Here is a 21,451-nt window from a genome sequence, read left to right on the forward strand (position 1 = left end):
GCCTCGAACTCAGAAATCCGCCTGCCTCTGCCTCCCAAGTGCTGGATTAAAGGCATGTGCCACCACTGTCCGGCTCTTAATTCTTTTTAAAGATTTATTTATTATTGTATGTATATGGGCACACTGTAGCCGAACAGATGGTTGTGAGCCTTCACGTGGTTGTTGGGAATTGAATTTTTAGGACCTCTGCTCGCTCCAGTTGGTCGGCCCCACTCACTCAGCCCCACTGGCTCTGGTTGGTTCCACTCGCTCGGGCCCAAAGATTTATTTATTATTATACATAAGTACACTGTTGTTGTCTTCAGACGCTCCAGAAGAGGGTATCAGATCTCATTACGAGTGGTTGTGAGCCACCATGTGGTTGCTGGGATTAAAGGCATGCGCCTCCACCTCCGGGCCAGCCCCGAGATTCTTAATTTTTTACCAGCATTCACTTCCACCCTCCCCTCTGATGCCAGCACGGGCAGCTTCTAGGAGGCCTACACTAGGCACTCTCCTTCCCTACCTTCCCCAGTGTCCTGCCCTCTGGACTCTAGTTCCTGCCCTCAAGACCCCTACCATAACCTCCAGGGGCACCCTCACTATCACCAGGCCTTGGCTATCTCTGCTCTCACCCTTCTTGCCAGGAATATGAAGGCTGGATCCTCTGGGGAGGCCTCCTAGGCCAGTCCACACAGACATGTACCCTCCCCTCCTGTCTCTCTTCCCCAGGCTCTCCCGTGTCCACCCTCACATGGTTGCTGGCTTGGTTTACATATCTGCACGTCTATTTTCCTGACTCGCAGCAGTGAGAGCGGCCACCCTGACCCTGTCTGGCCTGGCCACTTGTTTCCCCAGCATGGGTCTAGCACTGAGGGCTGATAAGTTCTAAGGGTTTGGGTGGTTTTTCTACTTGTTTGATTTTGTTTTTTTATCTTTCTTTTTCCTGTTTTGTTTTTGAGATAGCATCTCTCCTTGTAGCCAAGCCTTGCCCCAAACTCTCAGTCCTCTTGCCTGAGCCTTCCAAGCACTGGGATTGCAGGTGTGCACCACTTCACTCAGATAGGCTCTTAATTTTTATTTTTTATTTTTTTGAGGTATGAAAAAAGTATGCTATCAACATGAAGATATAGGGTGGGGGGGAACAGTTAGTGTATTCTTCATAGACAAGTGTGACAGTGGCAGATGGCATCACACTTAGCAGTCAGGAGAGTGACCTCAGGTTGAGAAGCGTTAAATGAAACACAAGTGCCTTGATTGTATAGAAAGCCATATATGGGGCTGCGCACTCCCAGGTGTCTGCCGGGAGACCTGAGTCCGCATCCCATAGAGCTTATTGTAGGGGCTAGGTGTCGCCCTGACAGCACTGTCTTCCTAGACACCAGCTGGTGGTCAACAACCCTCCCAGGCCTGTAAGACATGGAGACATTGTACAGCTTGTTCACGGCATGACCACCCGCCTCCTTAACACGTGAGTGCCCCCCAATGCTGGCTTTGTCAGGGTCTCCTTCACCCCACCTACGTCCCACTCAGCCTGTCCCCATCATCCTGACTTCTGCCTCCACCTCACTCCCAAAGCCATATTGGACCCTTGAGTGGGCCACAGTAGGCTTCATGGCTTCTCGGCCCACAGCCCTCTCTCTAGGGACTCCCTCAGCTCTCCTGAGGTTCTTAGTGACCCTGACTAATGTCACTTCATCACTTGGCCTCCCTGGTAGACCTGAAGTAAGCAGTACTGCAGCACCTCAGGGCTGCCCCACTCACTTTGCTGCTGGGATATCCCTAAGGTCACCTTACCAGAAACCATGCCTCAGTACTGACCCTCCGATAGTTCTCATTCTGACACTTGCTCTGTCTGGCAGTCCATCATCCTCTGCTCACTAATGGGCACCTTGGGTGCCTGGTCCATCCTGAAATGAAGTGAGTCCTGCCTGAGTAGACTGGAGGTAACAGGCTGCTTGTGAACACTCAGGTTGAACTCCACAGAGAAGTCTGCTCTCTCAGCGTGAGACCACTGTGCACACGCTTGCCCAGGGGCAACAGTACTATACTGCTTTTCTGAGTTCTGCCACACCGGTAATCTACCGAGGCATGTTCTCAGACTCACACTTGCAGTCCCTCGAGAGACATTCTTTTCTCAGAGACTTGCTCACCCGTCCATCAGTTGTTTGAGATCAGTTCTGGATGTACACAGTCAAGATACTCCTCACAGATACACCAGCAAGATGGGATCTAGGCAGTCCCTCAGTTGAGTCTTCGTGTTCTGGTGACTCTAGGCTGTGTCATATTGACCATTAAAGCCTGCCTTGGAGTGTCCTTCATCCAGGATATGTGGCCCCTGTGGGAGTTGCCTTTGCAGCTAGCTTCCTGAGCCTTTGCAGTCAGGACAGACTGTTTCAAAAGGCACCGTTTCCCCCTTAATGACACTCAAAGGAATAGCTCTGCTCTGCTCTTCCAGGCACGATGTCGCAGCCCCGCTGAGCCCCCATTCTCAAGAAGTCTCCTGCTACATCGACTATAACATCTCCATGCCTGCCCAGAACCTCTGGAAACTGGTGAGTTCCATGCTGGGCTGGGTACAGCAAGGGCTCATGGCTGTCAGTGGGGACACCTGCTTCCTACCTCGGGAGTACCCAGAATGCCTCCTTAGACAATGGGTTCAAATGTAAACTTCGATAAGAAACTTTCATTTACAAAGCAAGTCTGAGATGTCCCCATGGGGCGTAGTCACCTCATCAGGCCGAGTCCTCTGGGCCCTCAGGCATGGATTGGGAAAGTTCCGAGTGCTGGGTCTGCCCTGCAAGGGCCTTGCAGGTCAGGGCTGTTCCAGCTGGGGCTGCTTCCTGGACTATCCACTTTTTCACCCTCTGCTTTAGTTTTTTTTTAAATCTGTCCCTGGGTGTTTTTACTCTTTCTCTTTGTTTCATTCTGCTCTAGTTTCTTCCTGTTGCTGTGCCAAAAGCAACTTAGAGAAGGAAAGGGTTAAGCTACAGTCATCCCTCTGCAAGTCAGGGCAGGAACTTAAGCTGAAACCATGGAGGAGCATTGTCACTGGCTCACTCCCACATTCAAGCTTTCAAGTGCAGCCCAGGATCTGCACAGGGAATGGAACCACCCACAGTGGGTGAGGCCTTCCTACATCAAGTAACAGTCCCGTCACTCCCTCACAAATATGCCAATAGAACAGTCTGATCTGAACAGTCCCTCAGTTGAGACTCCCTTCTCAAATGTCTGTGTCACACTGATAATTAAAGCTAAGAAGGACACCCTCCTACCAGAGACATGGCAGCCTCTGCCACTCCTAGGCCCCAGGGGAAGCCTCCCAGCCAATTCTTACCCATAGTTAATAGAATCACAAGCAGTTTCCTGGTGAGGGGCTTGTGCCATCAGAGGGCGATTTCACTGCAGCAGTGCCCTTCTGGTGACAGTCACCTGCTCTCCTTGCAGACTAGGGTCTCCTGGGAACTGACTGAATACTAAACAGCTGCCGGCCTGGGGTCATTGTCAAGGAGGAGAGGTCATACTGGCCTAGCTTCTGCTTGGCTCTGATTACTCAGTTTCCCTCCCTACTGACCAAGCCAGCTCAGTCAGTCAACAGGTTCTCCAGGGCAAGAGCAAGGATTAAAAAGAAAAGAGACAATTAGGGAAGATTGTAGCATGACCCCAGCCAGTTCTGAGGCTGAGGTGGGTTTATTTTTCCCAATCTGCCTTTATACCATTTTAATCACATGCAAGTAATAAGGTCAGCTCTAGGTTAAGGAACAAACAAGACGGGGCTGGAGAGATGGCTCAGCTGTTAAGAGCACTGACTGCTCTTCTGAAGATCCTGAGTTCAAATCCCAGCAACCACATGGTGGCTCACAACCACTCATAATGAGATCTGACACCCTCTTCTGGTATGTCTGAAGACAGCTACAATGTACTTATATATAATAAATAAGTAAACTTTAAAAGAAAATGCTAATAAACAAAGTCACTGTTTCTAAGACTTATCAGGATGACCAAAATATCTGAGCCTACTTCTCTGTCCTAGCCCAAAGTCAGATTCTTACCTGAAGCCTATTTTTTTGTTTTTGTTTTGATTTTTCAAGACAGGATTTCTCTGTATAACCCTGGCTGTCCTGGAGCTCACTCTGTAGACCAGGCTGGCCTTGAACTCAGAAATCCGCCTGCCTCTGCCTCCCAAGTGCTGGGATTAAAGATGTGTGCCACCACTGCCCAGCCCAGAGCACACTCTAGCCAAAGTCTTGTGGGAAATGCCTTTCCTGCAACCTCAGAAATGGACAGTATCCTGCAGCAAACTCTAGTGCTGTGACGTGTGGGCCTATAGGGTCATTAAGGTCTGTAGCACCGAGGCTAGATCCTGTGCTTCCTTTGCTTAAGGACTCAGCAGCTTAGCTCAGACCAGTTCCTAGCTGTGACTACTCTTCACTCATCTTCCACAAAAGCCCACGAAGCCATGGGTGTCTGGTCTTTAGGTTGCTGTTTAACACATACAATCTGCAAAGGGATGTGTCACTGACTAGACAGATTTAGGTTTATAATGGCTTGTGGTGCTGGGGATGCAACCCAGGGCCTCACAAATGCTAGGCAAGTTCTCCAGTGCCAGCCCCCCTAGCTGAAAGAATCTGTTTCTGCAGGACATTGTAAACAGAGAGTCCAACCAGGATACCTGGAAGACTATCTTGTCGGAAGTGCGCTTTGTGCATGTGAACACGTCTGCCATCTTGAAGGTAAAGGGTAGCTCAGGTATGCCTGTCAGACCCGGCCTCACCCAGACTATTCCTGGAGTTGTTTAGGCCTATGGTCACATAGCTGCCAAGTGATGAAAGTCTCTGTGTTTTATAGTGCATGCAGGGGGGAAAGAATCCTAGGAAGACCTGGGGCAAGGATCTGCTGACACATCAACAGGGTCAGCCAACTCTCTGTCATGCTCATTGTCTTTCTTGGTTTTACTAGCTGAGCGGGGCTCACCTCCCTGACTGGGGGTTTCGGCAGTTGGAGGTGGTGGGGGAGAAGTTGTCACCAGGCTACCACGAGAGCATGGTGTGGAATGTGGAAGAACACCGGTATGGCAAAAGTGAGTCATTAAAGCTCTGGGTCATGGGCATCTGCTTGCCTCTGTGGGTCTCGTGCCACTCAAGGAAACACCAAAGCAACACTTGATCTGGAGGGACCTAGGTTCCTCTGTTCTATTTGGCTGAGTCCTTTGCACTGATCCGTGAGTATATAAAGACGCTTGTGCTGAGGGCTTGCAGAGGAGGCTGGGGGAATCGCAAGTCCTGCGCCCCAGACTACAGTAATCCTGTCTTGGCAGAGGAGCTTGGGTTGTGGGAACCAAGTGGGATGACGCAGTTTGGTGAGGTGTCCTCCTGGATTTTGGGAAAGGCTGGTGGCAGCTTCTGTCCTCTGCTCTTCAGCCTCTGTGTCTTGTCCTTGTCCACTGTCAGGCCATGAGCAGAAGGAAAGGGAGCTGGAGCTTCACTCACCCACTCAGCTTGATATTAGCAGGAACCTCAGCTTCATGGCCAGATTCTCGGAATTACAGGTGACTGGAGGGACGCCTGTCCTTGCTCCGTGTGAGCTGATTTCTGCCCATGAAGGCACGGGGTGCTGCTGAGCTCTGAAGTTCAAAGTCCTTGAACCTGGAACTTGAGACTCTGCAGCAAAATGAGTGTCTCTCCCAGCTCCAGCCCCATGGGCTTGCACCTAGTAGATCAGGGCCAAGGAGGTCCTGTGTGACATTGCAATAAAGTCGGGGTGTCTTTAGGCCTCCCATCAGATCAGAGTGGGTCATATTCAACTAGCAGAGCCCTAGGTAAGTCAGGCAGACTTACCTAGTCTATGGCATGATTCCTGTCAGTCTGCAGGGCAGATGCTGGAATCGTGCAGTCAGGATCCCTAAGCCAACAGTCCAGGTCAACTTGCAAGGCCCCCACCTGCAGCACTTGCTGACTGAACTTGGGCTGGGCAGTTGACATACAAGGGATAGCAGTTTAGTGATACACCATGACATCGGTGGCAGCTAGAAGCAACGAACATCTTCTGCAACCTGTGTGTGCTTTATTCTCTGGCAGTGGAAGATGCTGACACTGAAGAACGAGGACTTGGAACACCAGTACAGTTCCACTCCGCTGGAGTGGCTCACACTGGACACCAACATCGCCTATTGGCTACATCCCAGGACCAGTGTAAGCAAGCATGTGTGAGTCCGTCGGGCTCCTCTATAGGTGACCAGGGTTTCTCAGAACCCTACTGAACTTGCTTTTGTTTGGACACTAAGCAGTTGAAGGCCTGGACTACTCGTTGCCAAAGAGCAAGGTCTCCCTCTCCTGCTGCCTGCAGAGGGAAGCCCACTGTTACCCTGTTCCTGTCAAGACCATTTTACATTTTCCCTATACTACCCAGCCACTAAGCTGGCGGGCTCTGGTTCTGCTGCCTGGAGCCACAGCAGACTGGAAGCAAGCAGCATGGGGTGCCTGGAAGCAATGCTGGATACTTGCTCACTAAGTAAACACTAAGACCTCCCCAGCATGCATATCCAGTGGAACTGAGCAAGTCCCAGGGCTGCCCCGCAGCTGCGTGTATAAGCATGGATTCACTTTCTGGTTATGACTTCCTATGAATAGGTTTGTTGTTAAAAGAGGAATTCCAAGCCAGGCATGGCACACATTTGCAATCTCAGGTCAGTAGGTAGACAGGGATGGTATATTTGAGGCCAGGCTGAACACAACTTCAAATGAACTGGGATTGTAAGTAGATCTGAGCGGCAATGTGTGCACAGCATGCACAGAGCTCTGGATTCCTGCCCAGTGCCCCAGATCTCCATTACTCCTAATTTTTAGTTTTGGCAAACAAGATGGAGAGCATTAGTTCTTGTCTAGAAGAGTAGCCCTGGAAACAAGTTCATCTAGACTTGTTATTAGGCTATGGAGGTCCAGATGCACCGGTGTGGTTTTGGATGCTGCCAAAGTACATTTGTTTTCTTCCCTGGGTCACCATTGTCCTCGGACTGCCTGTCATTTTAGGCTCAGATCCACTTGCTTGGCAACATTGTGGTCTGGACTTCAGCCGGCCTCGCCACAGTGGTCCACACCCTGCTCTTCTTCTGCTACCTGCTCCGCCGGCGAAGGAACGTCTGTGACCTTCCTGAGGGTTAGTGTCTCCTACCTGGACCGGAGCACATTGTGCATAGGTGACAGCCAACTTTACTAGGACCCAAGGCCCTGGTAGGGCCTTGAAAACAACCTGTGGCACTTAAGATCCACATCACAGTTGAGACCTTAGCAAAGAGCAGGGCAGGGGACAGAGCCTTAGTTCCAGGGTGCCTACATGCACCAGAAACATTGGGATGGATGAGGCACAGCAGCCAGCCAGAGGCTTAAGGGCAGTGATTGTGAGCAGCTGACAGAAATGTACTTGGAAAGAAAGAAAACCCCAGCAACAGCCCACAAAGGCTGCTGGAAGCAGTATGGCACCTTTGTCTGTAATCTCTGTTCTTCTCAGGAACACTGAGAAACACTGTTCCCTTTTTCTGGGCTGAATACAATGTATCTTTGTGGCTGCCTGAGGTCTGCCAGCAGAATTCCCAGATGAAAACAACCTGGCCTTGCAGTGGTCATCAGTTAAGGCTGGCCATGACCTGGCAAGGCTGGGTCTGACCTCACCCCAAGCTTGGAGTCTTGCAGAAGAAAGGGTTGTCAAGACCCAGGAGGATCCATCATCCCCAGTATCATCCATCAGCCCACTTAGTCCTGGGGGGTGGGTGAGGTGCTGAGGACAATATGTGACTTAGGAATGTGTCCACTGCTAGCCCAGTGGTGGTGCTGCTCTGAGATATACCTTCCCACAGATGCCTGGTCCCAGTGGGTGCTGGCTGGAGCCCTGTGTACTGGCGGCTGGGCACTCAACTACCTGCCCTTCTTCCTGATGGAGAGGATGCTCTTCCTCTATCACTATTTGCCGGCACTCACCTTCCAGATCCTGCTGCTTCCGATCGTCCTGCAGCACGCCAGTGACCATCTGTGCAGGTTCGGGCACAGTCAGCTTCAGGGTTGTGATACCAGGGAGAGCTTAGCATTTCAGGACAGCAGTGGCTCACTGCCCAGACTTGGTGGGATGTGGCAGATAGAAAGCTTTTGGTTAGAGCAGAGGACCTTGATGTGGAGGGTGGGGCACACACCTCTGGCATTGTGGGTAGTCATGGCCAAGCCAGAAGCAGTGATGAGGGTTGTGTACAATGTGTCCAAGCAGGTAAGGATGGGGAACACACAAGCAGGGTGGTCTAAGGAATGCACAGGTGAGTCCACAGGTGTCAGTGGATGTCAGCTAGGATAGTAGGTTCCTGGGAGACGGCCAGGCAGGGATGCTTGGGGGAGATAAGCCAGGTGCTCTGATCTCACTCCGCCCTGCTGCCCACAGGTCCCAGCTGCAGAGGAATGTCTTCAGTGCCCTGGTTGTAGCATGGTATTCATCCGCATGCCACGTGTCCAACATGTTACGCCCACTAACCTATGGAGACACGTCACTCTCACCAGGCGAGCTCCGGGCCCTTCGCTGGAAAGACAGCTGGGACATTCTGATCCGAAAGTACTAGAAAACAAGAACACGGAAGACAAGCATGCAAAACAAAACCTCAAAGATGTGTTTGCTCCCACCAGAGAGGCCTCAGCAGGCCGGACTACCTGGGTCCAGGAGAAATTCCAGGGATTGATTTCCATTTCATCTCAAGAGCCCTGGACACTGGTTCCTCATTTGAAGCGATTTATTTCTCTTCACACAGTGAAGAATGTGCATCGCCCATGAGGCCCAACTCTGACCCAGCTAACAGTGTAGGAACCACCAAGGCAGGAGGAGCACCCAGGTGAGGTGCTCACAGTGCCACAACTCATTGTGTGCAGGCACAGTCGCCCTCTGTAAAGCCTGCCCGGAAAGCTGCCAGTCATCCACACTGACTCCTCACTGATCAGATTCTAAAAACTCCTGGGAGACCACCCCATGCAGCCACCTAATTTCCACAGCCAAGATGTCACCCATACACTTCCTTGCCTTTAATGTAAATAAAAAGGGACAAATTGTTAATTTTTTAAAGTTATTTATTGATTCTCCTTCCAAAGAAGGGTTTCAGTTCAACAAAACCAGCACAGCACTAACAGAAACCAGCCTGAGCTCAACACAGCTCAGCTGCTGTTGTGAGAACCACGGTTGTATTTAACATGAAATTAGAAGTCCCGTGCCATGGCTTGTGGCAATAGCAAAGGACACTTTTCCAAAAACAGCTGTCCCGTGGGAGGGAAGACAAAATTGACAACACAGAAGGGAGCATTTGTGAAGCCAGGAGCTTGAGTTCAGTGTGCAGGAGACTAGCTGGCTTTAGGCAGTCAGTCACCTGCCTCTGCACTCCTGTGCTCCCTGGCCGGAGAGAGCCTGCCCTGCCCTGCTAGCCATGAACTGTACCCAAGTGACTTGTACACAGGCAGCCCCTTGGTTCAAGGCTTCCTGCAGAATTGTGAGACACTGCTTTAGCCACAGAGACCTGAATGGCCCACTCTCATCTACCCAAGATCCAGGCCCCAGGATAGAGTCATGTGGATAGTCCTTAGGGTTCCTGCCTCAGGCTCCTTAACCTGGACCATAGCCCAGTGATAGGTTGTAAAACTAGGTTCAGAGGTCACAAACAGCTTGCCACAAAACCAACAAGAATATCTAACATCTCTGCAAACTTTACTTCTGCAACATAGACTTGAACCACAACATACTGGGAAACATTACCCTTGGGCTCACTGTCAACACCAGACCAGCCAGTGCCTTGGCCGTTTCCTCTGTTGCCCCATAATGTGTCCTGCATCCCTCAGGAAGCTGACACCATGGGCTTACTATGCTGTTTGGGACAGTGACCCAGAGACCTGTGGCCTCCTCCAATGAGAGGAAGCAGAGGACACCAGAATGCTCTGTCAGCATGAGTCTGTCCTCCCGTGCAAGGAAGGCTTTGGTCCTGATGCCACACTAGATCCCACTGAGAGAATCCCTGACTGTGCTTTTAGGAGCCAGTGGTCATCCCCAGGCCCTTAGTCGTGGGTCTGTGGGGAACCTACATATGCTGGTCCTCAATGGGGTCTGCTGCTAGACTCCAGGTGTGAGCGCTTGCCAGTGGCCAACACCCCAGGGTGATCTCCTGGCTCAGGGAAGGTCCTCTTGTGGTTGCGCCCATTGGGCCCTCCTCGGTGCCGCTTGCACAGATCCCCATTGAGGATGTCCTGGATGTGTTGCACGATCAGGTTGATGGCCACTGTAATGAGGCATTGGAAAGGCTCAGAGGCTCACTCCCACCACCCCTGTAGCCTCCCCTTTCTCCCCTACCCTGCAAAACAGTCATGGTGCAAGAAAGCCACTGGGCCTCACAGCAATCCTGACCCACCGGCCTGATGTCGCAGCAGACTAGACAGGTGCAGTAGAACGTGCTGGCTTGGTCTGCTGTGAGGGCACATGTTGACTGAGCTGAGAAAAACATACCTCAAGAGCCTGACATGCCCTGCCCAGCAGCTCAATGTGTTTGGAAAGTACACCTGAACCCATGCCCCAGATAAAAGGCAACAGGCTCCATGCACACACTTGGATGGCCTCCATAGCCAAGGCAGGAGATGGCACTGTTTCATGGTGTGGGGCTGGGGTTTTCTTACCCATATTGTCAACCCCTCGAGGGATGATCACATCAGCGTACTTCTTAGTCTGAAAGACACAGAAGGTTCTCTTGAGGCTGTTTCCTCCAGGGTCACTTTAAGGTACTCAGGAACAGGGGATGAAAGCCTGGATGCCAGTGGCACTGGCAGGTTGGGACAGCCTCAGACAGGTGAGAGACCGGGTCTGAACAGTGAAGAAGATTAAGCCGGACTGAACCTGCACTGAGCTTGCCTGATTACAGCTTAATTGCTGCCCAGGGCAGGTGACACCACCCAGTTCCTAGCCTCTCAAGTTGGGACTAAAGTTGCGAATGTCCTGTAGGAGTGAGCATGACAGGGCAAGAGCTGTGCCCGGCATGGGCCTGTTAACTGGCTCTCTGCTGCATGGAGACAAGCATGGCGCATGGCGCATGGCACGTGCATGCTCTCACGACTTAGTTGTTTAGGCCAGTGACACTCCAGCACACACAACTGAGGAGAGCAGAGAAAAAAGACGCTGCTGAGGGAAACTGGTTGAAGCAGACAAATCCCAGAGAAGGTGAGGGCATACTGTGGACCCAGGAGAGGTTCTGATGCTGTCAACCTGTGGGTTGGGGTCAAGGAGGCCAGTCCCCTGTGGCAGACTAGTTGTTAAAGGCAGGAGAGACTCTTTCCATGAAAGGCAAGAGCAGACCTGAGCTGGATCCCCTGTGGTGGTATCAGGTGGGCTGAAGAGGGGTGGAAACCCACTCCTCTTCCCACCAGCCTGGGAAATGCTTTGGAGGGGCTGACTGGCTTGCAGGATGAGAAGAGCTGAGTCAGGAAACTCTGGGGATGTCAGTGGTACCACAAGGATCAGGGACGGAGGAGGCAGCTGTCCCTGCTCGGCTCACATTCAGATGCAGGCCTCTTACCACCTACTCAGCAAAAGGCCTACAAGTAAGAGACTGCAACAGCCTGTGCTTTACACATTACACTTTGCAGAAACTTCAGAGAATATAAGTATTAAAGAAAAAATAGTTTAGCCAGATGTGGCAGCATACTTTGGGGATGGGGGAGAGGGGGTGGGAGGGCAGTTGGAGACAGGGTTTCTCTGTGTGGCCCTGACTGTCCTGGAACTCAAGAGATCTGCCTGCCTCTGCTTCCTGAGTGCTGGGGTTAGATGCGTGTGCCACCATTGCCTGGCAGTGGTGTGCACTTTAGTCCCAGCATCTGCCCGGAAGGCAGCTCTTTCAGTGGCAACACATGGATCTATGTCCTGTCTCCTAGTTCCCAGGAAAGAGAGTAAGACACACTGGCCAGACTTGGAAGGGAACAGCCCATGTAAGCACACTGGGATCTAGCCTGGGGCACATAGGCAAACAGTGCAGTCAGGGAGAGGTGGACAGAGCTGACACCCATTTTTGTTTTTGAATGCATAAAGGCACTACCGGCAGGCAGAACTCCTCGAAGGCTGGTTTCACGAAAGCGGTGTACTGAGTCAGGATCTGCTCCAGGTCCCTTCCTCGTTGCACATCGCGGAGAACTGTAGTAATGGGAATAAGGCACCACCATAAGCCCTCCTTGGGACCCCTGGAAAACCCCAACCCCAGCCAGGGACCCAGAGGCCCTTACCTCTTCGAGACAGCCTAACATCAGAGTCTGTGTCCACAAAGAGGCGCAGGTGGAACATGTCCCGGATCTCCTGAGTGTAGAATACCAAGATGCCCTCGAACAGAACCACATCAGCTGGGTAGACCACAGTGGTCTCTGGTAACCTGCCAGGGAGAGGCCAGGCTAGGCCTTGCTCGGTGGCCCATATTAGTAAAAAGGGGCCTGGGTATGACAGCCCTCCTAGGAACTGCCTGCTTACCTTGAATGGGTCACAAAATCATAGGTGGGGACCTCGACAGTTTTGCCTTCGACGATGTTCTTCAAGGTCTTGTGCATCAGATCATTATCAAAAGCGTCTACAAAAACAGAAGGCCAGACTACCCAGCTGCTCTGGTGCAGCAGGCAGGGGAGGGCTACCTCTGCCTGAGGGCAGCACAGCTGGGAGCCAGCGGTGCTGAGGCCCCCACAGCACACCCCTGCATGAAGGATAAGGTTGTTCCACCAGAAACTGGAACAAAGACTTTCTGATTGGCTGGCACTGGGGGAAAAAGATGACTGGAGCCTTTGCTCCTCTGTATCTGGGAAACAAAGTTAGAATCCTGTTCTCTTGCCTTTATGCGTCCCGAGGAAAGCTTAAACCTTCAGGGACACAGGTACCTTCCCGACCAGGAAGCTCCAAGGCCTGAGCCCCAGGCTAACCTCTGTTTCTACAACTGGCCTCCCTGAAGACTGACTGCCCCCAGACAGCTTGGGGAATCCAAAGGTCAGGCAGTACAAAGGGCCCCTCAGCAACAAGGTGTAGGGCAGAGATTTCAACACATCACACATTGAGAAGTAATCCTCAAGATCTCCCAGCTCCTCCTTCCTAAGTGGCTCTAGCCAAACTCTTGAGTCACTCCAGGCCCACAGAATTCAGCAAATCCTAACCTAATGTGGGTCCACTACCAAGGGAAAGGAGGGTTAGGTTTCCTGGAGCCCCATTGCTACTGCATTCCAATACAATCCCCACCTTGGCAGTTGGGTGTCCAGCAGTTCTCTCTGGACAGCCTCAGTCTGGCACTTTGCATCCAACACATACATCTCTGGACAGCCTCCATGGCAGTCTGCGTCCCACAAACATCTCCTGCAGCCCTGACCCAGCAGTCTGCATCCATACTCATCTCTGTATCTGTCTGGCAGTCTGCAATCTCTGTAAAGCCCACATCCCGCAGCAGTCTATCCCCTACCCCCACCTCTCCACGACATTCTCCACGTACCTGGGTGGTCAAAATTGTACTGTCCCTTCAAAGCTTTGGCTTTCTGCTCGGCCGTCAGAACCTTGTAGAAGCAGTCCTGGCTCAGGATAACCAACTTGCGCTGCCGGCGGTCCACTTCGTTCTGTCCCAGCAGCTCCATGATCTTCTCACACACTGTTGACTGGGGACAGAAAGTGCCAAAAGTGGGCTTGTGCAGTGACCCGACAAACTCCGGGCTGCTAGCAACAGGTGCCGCAGTTGGGCCGGAGGCAATGGCGCCCCAACCAGCGGCCTGGCAGTCCCTCCCCGAGGCCTGGGCGCAGGGCGCTCACCTTGCCGCTAGCAGTGCCGCCGCTCACGCCGATGAGGAACGGCCGCGGCTGGGGACGATCGGCCTCGGGCACGGTGCTCTCGGAGCCGCCGCCTCCCGCCGAAGCCATCTCCGGAGCGGCGGACATACATCCACCGCCTCTGCCCGCTCCCGCCGGGACGTAGGGGCGGACGCTGTGCGCATCGCTTCCGGGGCCGTGCGCGCATGCGCGCAGGAGGCGCAGCGCTCAAGGCCGTGTCCCTGAAGAGCCTCAGTGACTCCAGAATGACCCCGTTCTCTGGAGGCGGGGCCTGGATGGAGCTCCACCTCCCGCCGAGCTACATACTCAAGTGCTGATCTAGACCAAGGTCTCCAGCCCACGGACCTGTGAACACCCCTATTTCCTTAGCACCTGTCACCCACAGGGTTAGGACCGTCCCTACTATGCTCATCCCCATCGGTGCCTCCTGCCACAGGTGTTTCTCCTCAGCTCCTCTCAAGGTGAGAACATGTCATCCTGAGACACTTAGGAAGACCTCCCTCTCCTGGTGCATTATTTAAGTATCATAAGAATACTTAAATAGCTGGGCGGTGGTGGCGTACGCTGTTAATCCCAGCACGTGGGAGGCAGGCAGATTTCTGAGTTCGAGGCCAGCCTGGTCTACAGAGTTGAGTTCCAGGACAGCCAGGGCTACACAGAGAAACCCTGTCTCGGAAAAACCAAAAAAAAAAAAAAAAAAAAAAAAAAAAAAAAAACAAACAAACAAACAAAAAAAGAATGCTTAAATAATGGCAACTCAACTCAAATGAAGTACAAGATGTGAATTTGAGTATGGATTTCAGATAAGCAATGAAGAAACATATTTTTGAAACAGGACGCCGGGCAGTGGTGACGCACACCTTTAATCCCAGCGCTTGGGAGGCAGAGGCAGGCAGATTTCTGAGTTCGAGGCTAGCCTGCTCTACAGAATGAGTTCCAGGACAGCCAGGGCTACATAGAGAAACCCTGTCTCGAAAAAGAAACAAAACAAACAAACAAAACAAAAAAACAAAAAAAAAAAGAATCTGTTAATGTCTTGACTTTTAGACAGAATCTTACCACATAACCCTGGCTCTCTGGTACTCTGAAGCCCAGGCTGGCCCCAAACATGTGACAATCCTCCTGCCTCAGCCTTCTGAGGGTGGGGGTTACAAGCATGCATCACTATGCCTGGCTTTTTTTTTTTTTTAAAGATTTATTTTATTTATTTTATGTGTATGAGTACACTGTAGCTGTACAGATGGCCATGAATCATCATGTGTGTGTCTGCTGTTGAACTCAGGACCTCTGCCGGCCTGGTCGCTTGCTCGCTTGCTCGCTCCTGCCCAGCTGGGTCCGGGCCGCTCCCTCCGGTGTAATTCACTGCAGCTGTCTTCAGACGCACCAGAAGAGGGCGTCAGATCTCATTCCGGGTGGTGTGAACCACCATGTGGTTGCTGGGATGTGAACTCAGGACCTTTGGAAGAGCAATCAGTGCTCTTACCCACTGAGCAATCTCGCCAGCCCTTATGCCTGGCTTTTTAAAAAATGAAATATTTATAATAATTTTATTTATGTGGATTTCTGTATCTGTGATATGATGGGTGTTATATGACTGAAGTGCCTAGGACGTGTCAGATCCCCATTTAGCCAGAGTTAAAGGCAGTTGTGAGCTGCCCATTTTAAATGCTCGGAACTGAACTCTGGTCCTGTGCAAGAGCAGTATACTTTTTTTTTTTTTCACTTTACTTTATATGTATGGCTGTTTTACATGCTTGTTTTTGTACCACATGTTCGAAGTCCCCACAGGGGCCAGAAGAGGGAGGTGGTTCCCTCTAGACTGGACTTTCTAAAATTTAAAAGCTACCAGTGGCACTGGGAATTGAAACTAGGCTTCTGGAAGAGCAGTCGCTCCAACTCCAACAACCTGGCTTTTAAATTTGTTGTTGTTGTTGTTGTTGTTGTTGTTTTGCTTTCTTTGGGACAAATGTCTCATTGTGTAGCCCTAGCTTGCCTAGAACTTGCAAAGGAGATGGCTCTGAACTCACAGTGAGAGACCTCCTGAGTGCTAGAATTAAAGGCGTGTGCCATCGTGCCTGCTCTTAAATTCTTCCTGTGAGCATTGATTGCTCCTGAAGTTCATTTGCTATGAATACTTAAGGTGTTGAGAGATGGGGTGGTACACTTAACTGGATGCTGCTGGACTCTCCAGTCTTGCTGCCTGCCTTGAGCAGAGGTGCTGCCAGTCCACAGCCCAACTGCTTTTATGTCAGCACAGACTTGAAGAACTTGGCAGAGGCCTTAAGAAAACCAAGGAGTGTAGCTGCATATGTAGCAGAGGAGGGCCTAGTCGGTCATCAATGGAAGGAGAGGCCCTTGGTCCTGCGAAGGCTCTGTGCCCCAGTGTAGGGGAATGCCATGGCCAGGAAGCAGGAGAGGGTGGGTTGGTGAACAGGGGGAGGGGGGAGGGAATAGGGTTTGTTTTTTTTTTCAGAGAGAAAACCAAGAAAGGGGATAACATTTGAAATGTAAATAAAGAAAATATCTAATTAAAAAAGAAAGAAAGAAGGAAAGAAAGAAAGAAAGAAAGAAAGAAAGAAAGAAAGAAAGAAAGGAAGAAAGAAAGAAAGAAAACCATGAAGTGGCCAGAGCTCTTGAAAGACCCAGCCTCAGCCAGGCCTGTTTGAATTTGTACCAGACTTTTTATCATAAGCCTCTAGATAACCAGAGTGGGAGCCACGGGCCAGAGTGGGAGGTGGCCTAGCACCAGGAAGCTGATCATCCAAAGGAAGCCTGAGAGGAAAGAATGGGAGAAAAGGATTGCCCGTATGGAGGGAACAGGCTCAGACAGGCTTGTGGGTATCAGGGGAGGAACATGAGACTCAAGATTGCATGGAGCAATGATGCCACCCAGCTGTCCCTCATCTAGTCTTTGCTCATTTAACACTCAGTCTCACTTTAGCAGGCTGGCTGGGTCCTTGTCTGTTGCCCTATATATGTCTCTCCATGCCTCTTTTTGTTTTCCCTTTCCCAAAAGACATACATACCCTGACCTAGTTGAAGAGGCTCTAGCTCAGCCTCCTGAGAGATAGAAAGCCTTCTATATGATTGTTGGGAAATCCTGCTACTAGGGTTATCAGAACAAAGTCTGACATTACTGGACAGCCCTGAGCTCGGTGCAAAACAGCAGACTCCCTTTGTCAGTAGGGCTTCCTCTTCTCTGGGGGATCCCAGGACCCCACATTACCTACCTGAGGAATGTCACATAGTCCTACACCTGCGATTCCTGAAATGCTTCCCCACGTTAATGGGGCATCTGAGTATCTTAACTTTCAGTCAATGACCTTTGCCCTGGATATTCTCACCCCTTCCGGAAAACTATATAACCCTTGGTCCACCCCAAATAAAGTGTATGCTCACCAGCTGATTCATTGGAGCTATTTTTATTGAACATCGTCTAAAAGAGCTATAACATTAAAGAGCTGTAATGCTGAGATCTCCAGAGGAAACCTCCTCCCTCCCCCTCTCCAGCATTCACTGCCAGACCGGGGTCCTGCTGACCCACCTGTTCTGGACTTCAATTCATCCTTTAGCCCCTGGTGCACACCAGAGTCCATACAACACAAGGGAAAACATGGACTGTGGAAACTTGGTTCTACTCTATCCTTCCCTGTTTGGTGCATAGCGACATCTGGGCACCACAAGGGAAGAAGTGGAGAAACTGAACCACATTATCTGGTTGCATTTCTTTCTGTCTCTTCAGTCTACCTATAACCAAAACTCCTCCACCTTTTCCCCTATAGGAGGGGGCTGTGGCTTTACATTCCACTCCATACTTTTTCTCTACCAAACCAAAAGTACCCAGGGGTCTTCCTTTATAGTTTTTCCCTTCAGCTCTTTTCTCAGTGTGTGTGTGTGTGTGTGTGTGTGTGTGTGTGTGTGTTCTCCAGCTATCAGTGTCTTTGCTCCCTGAAATGATTGGTGCTTAAGGGTGATTATTTTCCAGTGGACAATTACTGGATTCCCATAGAAGGCCTGACTGGATAGTGACTTCATTGTAGATAGTATTCTAACTCTCTGGAAGTACTGAGAACTGAGCCTGGTTCCCTAACATCACTCTGACCAAAGAAAATAACACCACCACCCAACTACAACCTAGATCTTGAACACTGCAAACATTTCCACTGAATGAAGAAAGGGAAATAAAATTTGAAAAAAATTCTACCACTAATGCCAGCTGCACAAGTCCTATAAAAAAATCCACGGGAAACACTAAAAACCAAGACATGCTTCTCAATATATATATATATATATATATATATATATATATATATATATATATAGACCACAGCTGCCAAACCAGACTAGTATACCCAGCAAAAATATCATACCCAAGAAAGAAAAACTTTCCATGATAAAAGCATGAAAAGGGGATCTATGAAAACTAAGTAATCTCTATGGAGAAAACTGACAAGAATGATTTACACTGAAGAGAAAGATGAACACACCCAAGAGGCTACAAGAAAGAGTATACCATGTGAGGTGGTTTGAATATGCTTGGCCTAAAGAGTGACACTATTAGGAAGTGTGGCCTTGTTGGAGGAAGTGTGTCACTGTGGAGGTGGGCTTTGAGGCCCTTCTCCTAGCTCCCTGAAAATGAGTCTTCTCCTGACTACCTTTGGATCAAGATATAGATCTCTTGGCTCCTTCTCCAGCACCATGCCTGCCTAGATGCTGCCATGCTTCCTGCCATGATGATAATGGACTGAACCTCTGAACCTATAAGCCAGCCCCAATTAAATGTTGTCCTTTATCAGAGTTGCCTTGGTCAGGGTGTCTCTTCTCAGCAATGGAAACCCTAAAATGCCACGCTAAACAGGCATGCTAAACAGGAACAGGAAAGCAAACACCACAAGATTGACAGGTATGTACTGGCATGCCATGCTCAGATTGATTTTGAAATACCTATGGTTTTTTTTTTAAGATTTAATTATTTATTTTATGTGTATGAGTACACTGCAGCTGTATAGATGGCCATGAGCCATCATGTGGCTGCTGGGAATTAAACTCAGGATGGCCCTGCTCGCTCCACCCCACTCGCTCTGACATAATTTACTGTAGCTGTCTTCAGACACACCAGAAGAGGGCGTCAGATCTCATTACAGGTGGTTGTGAGCCATCATGTGGTTGCTGAGATCAGAACTCAGGACCTTTGGAAGGGCAGTCAGTGCTCTTACCCGCTGAGCCATCTGGCCAGCCTGCTATGGTTTTATATAACTGGGAATGACCTTGACACTGTGATCCTCCTGCCTCTACCTCCTAAATGCTGGGATTACAGTCATGCAACACTCTGTCTGTTATATGGTTCTAGGGATCAGCCCAGTATGGTAGGCAAGCGCTCTACCAACTGAACCACCTTTCCAGATCCAAGGACTTAAATTTCATGTTTTGTTGATTATCTCCTTCCCTTAAAATATAAACTCCACAAAGGTATGAGTGTTTGTCTGTCTTGTTCAATAATTCATCCCTGGAATTAACAGCCGCTCTCAGTGCTAGATGAATGAAGGAATGAATGGGTGAATGAATGAATAAATGAATGAATGAATGGGAATGGCAGCTGCATAGCTATAGCTTCATGTCTTCACACTCCAGCTCACTTCCATCTTCCTCCTTCCCAGACTTTCCCAGGGCCTGGATTATACTTAGAACACAGCATGGCCACCTTAACCCCCAGCTGATGGATATTTGCCAGCCATTCAGACATCCTTCATGAAGGTGTGGAAACTTCTGTGATGAGACCACCACAGGCATCAGGTACCCACTTTCACAAATGGGAACGTGAAGCCCCCAGTGCGGTGTCCCGTGTCTGTCCGTGTATGCTATACTGAGCTTTCTTATTTCCGCTACAGATAAGAGCAAGTAAAAGGCTGGGCATGTTATTCTTTCGATGCTGTGACAACATACCTGAAGAATGTGAGAGGTTAAAATTTTCAAACTGTACTGTGGGAACTTAGCCATTAGCTGAACTCAGTGGGAGACCGGCTCCCAGAACCTAAAAACAATGGGAGGCCAGTTCCCAAGAACCCAGAAACAAGGGAACCAAGACAACTTGGCCAGAGAACCCAGAAACAACCTGGCCCAAAACAATTGCCAGGTGGCTAGCCCGCCCCTGGACCCTAGCAGGAGCCAGCACCAATCAGAAACCACCCTGTACCTTCCACTTACCCCAGTCTTCTCTTTTGCCCCAGCAACTGCATAGGAATAAAAAGCTGCCTAAGACCTTGCTCGGGCCCAGGCTCCTCTACCCCTGCGAGGGATATGATTCTCGCCCCAGCTAGCTGGAATAAAAAGCCTCTTGCAGATTGCATCAAGTCCATGTCTTGGTGGTGTGTGGGGTCGTCGCTCCTGGGGGTTGAGTGTGGAGGTCCCTCCGGGGATTTCACAAATGCTACTGGGAAGGAGGGTTTCTTTGGCTCAGGGAAGACATTGTGGTGGGACTCTGAGTTGGCAGATCACATTCCAACCATAAGAAACAGAGACATGTTAGAACTCAGCTCTCCCTTAGGACTCAGCTCAGGGTCTCAGCCCATTAGATGGTGCTCACATCTACGGTGGGCCTTCTTTTTGTCTTGGTTAAAGCTTCCCAGAAACACCTTCATAGAAACATTGTCTTGGGGTTTTACTGCTGTGATGACGCATCATGGCAGCTCTGATAAGGACAACATTTAACCAGGCTACAGGCTCTGTCCATTATCATCAAGGCAGGAGCATGGCAGCATCAGGCAGGCACGGTGCAGGAGGAGCTGAGAGTTCTCCAAACCTTCAACCAAAATAAGTCCATAGCAGACTGGCTCCTATGAGGTTAGGAGGAGGGTTTCAAAGCCCACCCCCACAATGACACACTTCCTCCAACAAGGCCTTACCTCCTAATAGTGCCACTCCCTGAGCCAAGCATATTCAAACTACCACAGGCATCAACAGGTGTTTCCATGAATCTAAATGTAGTCAAGTTGACAAGGAAGGCTAACCGTCATAATTGTCATGGCAGTGTATACCTGTAATTCCAGTAATTAGGAGGCTGGGGCAGGACTGCAAGTTTGAGTCTAGACTATATAAGGTTTGTTTGCTTGTTTGTTTGTCTCAAAAACAAACAAACAAAAACAGAAAAGCAAACAAAATGAATCCACCAACATATTATCAGCACTGTATTTCCTCTACCACCTTCACTCAGCCCGATCCTATCATTGGGCCAAATAACAGGAGGATGGACGAGCATTGGAGATGAGAATGCTGGGGCAGTCAGTGGAACTGAGACAAGAACTGTAGGGTGAGGACCAGGGTGAGACAGGTGTGATCATACAGCTTTGGGGTCTTCCAGCTCCCTTATGGTCAGCAGAACAGGCTGCAGTCCAAGTCAGGCTCCTGCCTGATCTCTTCTCTCAGTGGTGTCACCTCTGACTCTTCTAATACTGGTGTTCCTGATGAATCAGAATCCAGAAGATTCCAAAGATGACAAAATGGGCCCAGCTTCTTCCTGCCAAACCAGCTGGGCAAGTTTGCTGATGTCAGGGGAGGAAGGGGTCGACTCCAGGGAGGGAGGGCAGCCAACCAGGGGTCAACTCCAGGGAGGGAGGGAGGGCAGCCAACCAGGGGTCAA

General features: G+C 50.3%; 2 protein-coding genes and 1 long non-coding RNA gene across 6 annotated transcripts in view; 2 read left to right on the top strand and 1 right to left on the bottom strand.

Moving 5' to 3' along the window:
* Positions 1 to 9,060, top strand: part of Pomt1 (protein O-mannosyltransferase 1) — a 19,852-nt gene extending 10,792 nt beyond the window's left edge. For all 4 annotated transcript variants that reach the window (XM_031369785.1, XM_031369786.1, XM_031369784.1 and 1 more), the window contains exons 12-20: positions 1,358 to 1,450; positions 2,438 to 2,534; positions 4,620 to 4,712; positions 4,939 to 5,059; positions 5,430 to 5,527; positions 6,057 to 6,170; positions 7,008 to 7,134; positions 7,832 to 8,009; positions 8,401 to 9,060. In XM_031369785.1, the coding sequence (XP_031225645.1) occupies positions 1,358 to 1,450; positions 2,438 to 2,534; positions 4,620 to 4,712; positions 4,939 to 5,059; positions 5,430 to 5,527; positions 6,057 to 6,170; positions 7,008 to 7,134; positions 7,832 to 8,009; positions 8,401 to 8,575 (1,096 nt within the window). In that variant the 3' untranslated portion in view covers positions 8,576 to 9,060. The remainder of the gene's footprint in view (positions 1 to 1,357; positions 1,451 to 2,437; positions 2,535 to 4,619; positions 4,713 to 4,938; positions 5,060 to 5,429; positions 5,528 to 6,056; positions 6,171 to 7,007; positions 7,135 to 7,831; positions 8,010 to 8,400) is intronic.
* Uck1 (uridine-cytidine kinase 1) lies at positions 9,054 to 14,019 on the bottom strand. Its single transcript, XM_031369788.1, has 7 exons — positions 13,798 to 14,019; positions 13,487 to 13,646; positions 12,490 to 12,586; positions 12,252 to 12,394; positions 12,068 to 12,162; positions 10,659 to 10,707; positions 9,054 to 10,267 (listed from the first exon to the last, which is right to left on the bottom strand). The coding sequence occupies exons 1-7, from the start codon at positions 13,921 to 13,923 to the stop codon at positions 10,086 to 10,088; spliced, it is 852 nt and encodes a 283-aa protein (XP_031225648.1). The 5' UTR covers positions 13,924 to 14,019; the 3' UTR covers positions 9,054 to 10,085.
* Positions 13,876 to 19,837, top strand: LOC116089990. The gene is made up of 3 exons (XR_004118516.1): positions 13,876 to 14,276; positions 19,473 to 19,608; positions 19,704 to 19,837. It is a non-coding gene; the product is annotated as an uncharacterized LOC116089990 (long non-coding RNA).
* The last annotated feature ends 1,614 nt before the right edge of the window (positions 19,838 to 21,451 follow it).

The sequence above is a fragment of the Mastomys coucha genome, unplaced genomic scaffold, assembly GCF_008632895.1.
Source record: "Mastomys coucha isolate ucsf_1 unplaced genomic scaffold, UCSF_Mcou_1 pScaffold15, whole genome shotgun sequence".
Classification (NCBI taxonomy): domain Eukaryota; kingdom Metazoa; phylum Chordata; class Mammalia; order Rodentia; family Muridae; genus Mastomys; species Mastomys coucha.

Excerpts from the sequence above, each read along its gene's own strand:
- Uck1 (XM_031369788.1), bottom strand. The coding sequence starts at position 13,923 with ATGTCCGCCGCTCCGGAGATGGCTTCGGCGGGAGGCGGCGGCTCCGAG. Across the intron at positions 10,708-12,067 it reads TCGAGGAGTTCTGCCTGCCG|ACTAAGAAGTACGCTGATGT; the intron begins GTAGTGCCTTTA and ends TGTGTCTTTCAG. Across the intron at positions 10,268-10,658 it reads TCGAGGGGTTGACAATATGG|TGGCCATCAACCTGATCGTG; the intron begins GTAAGAAAACCC and ends GCCTCATTACAG.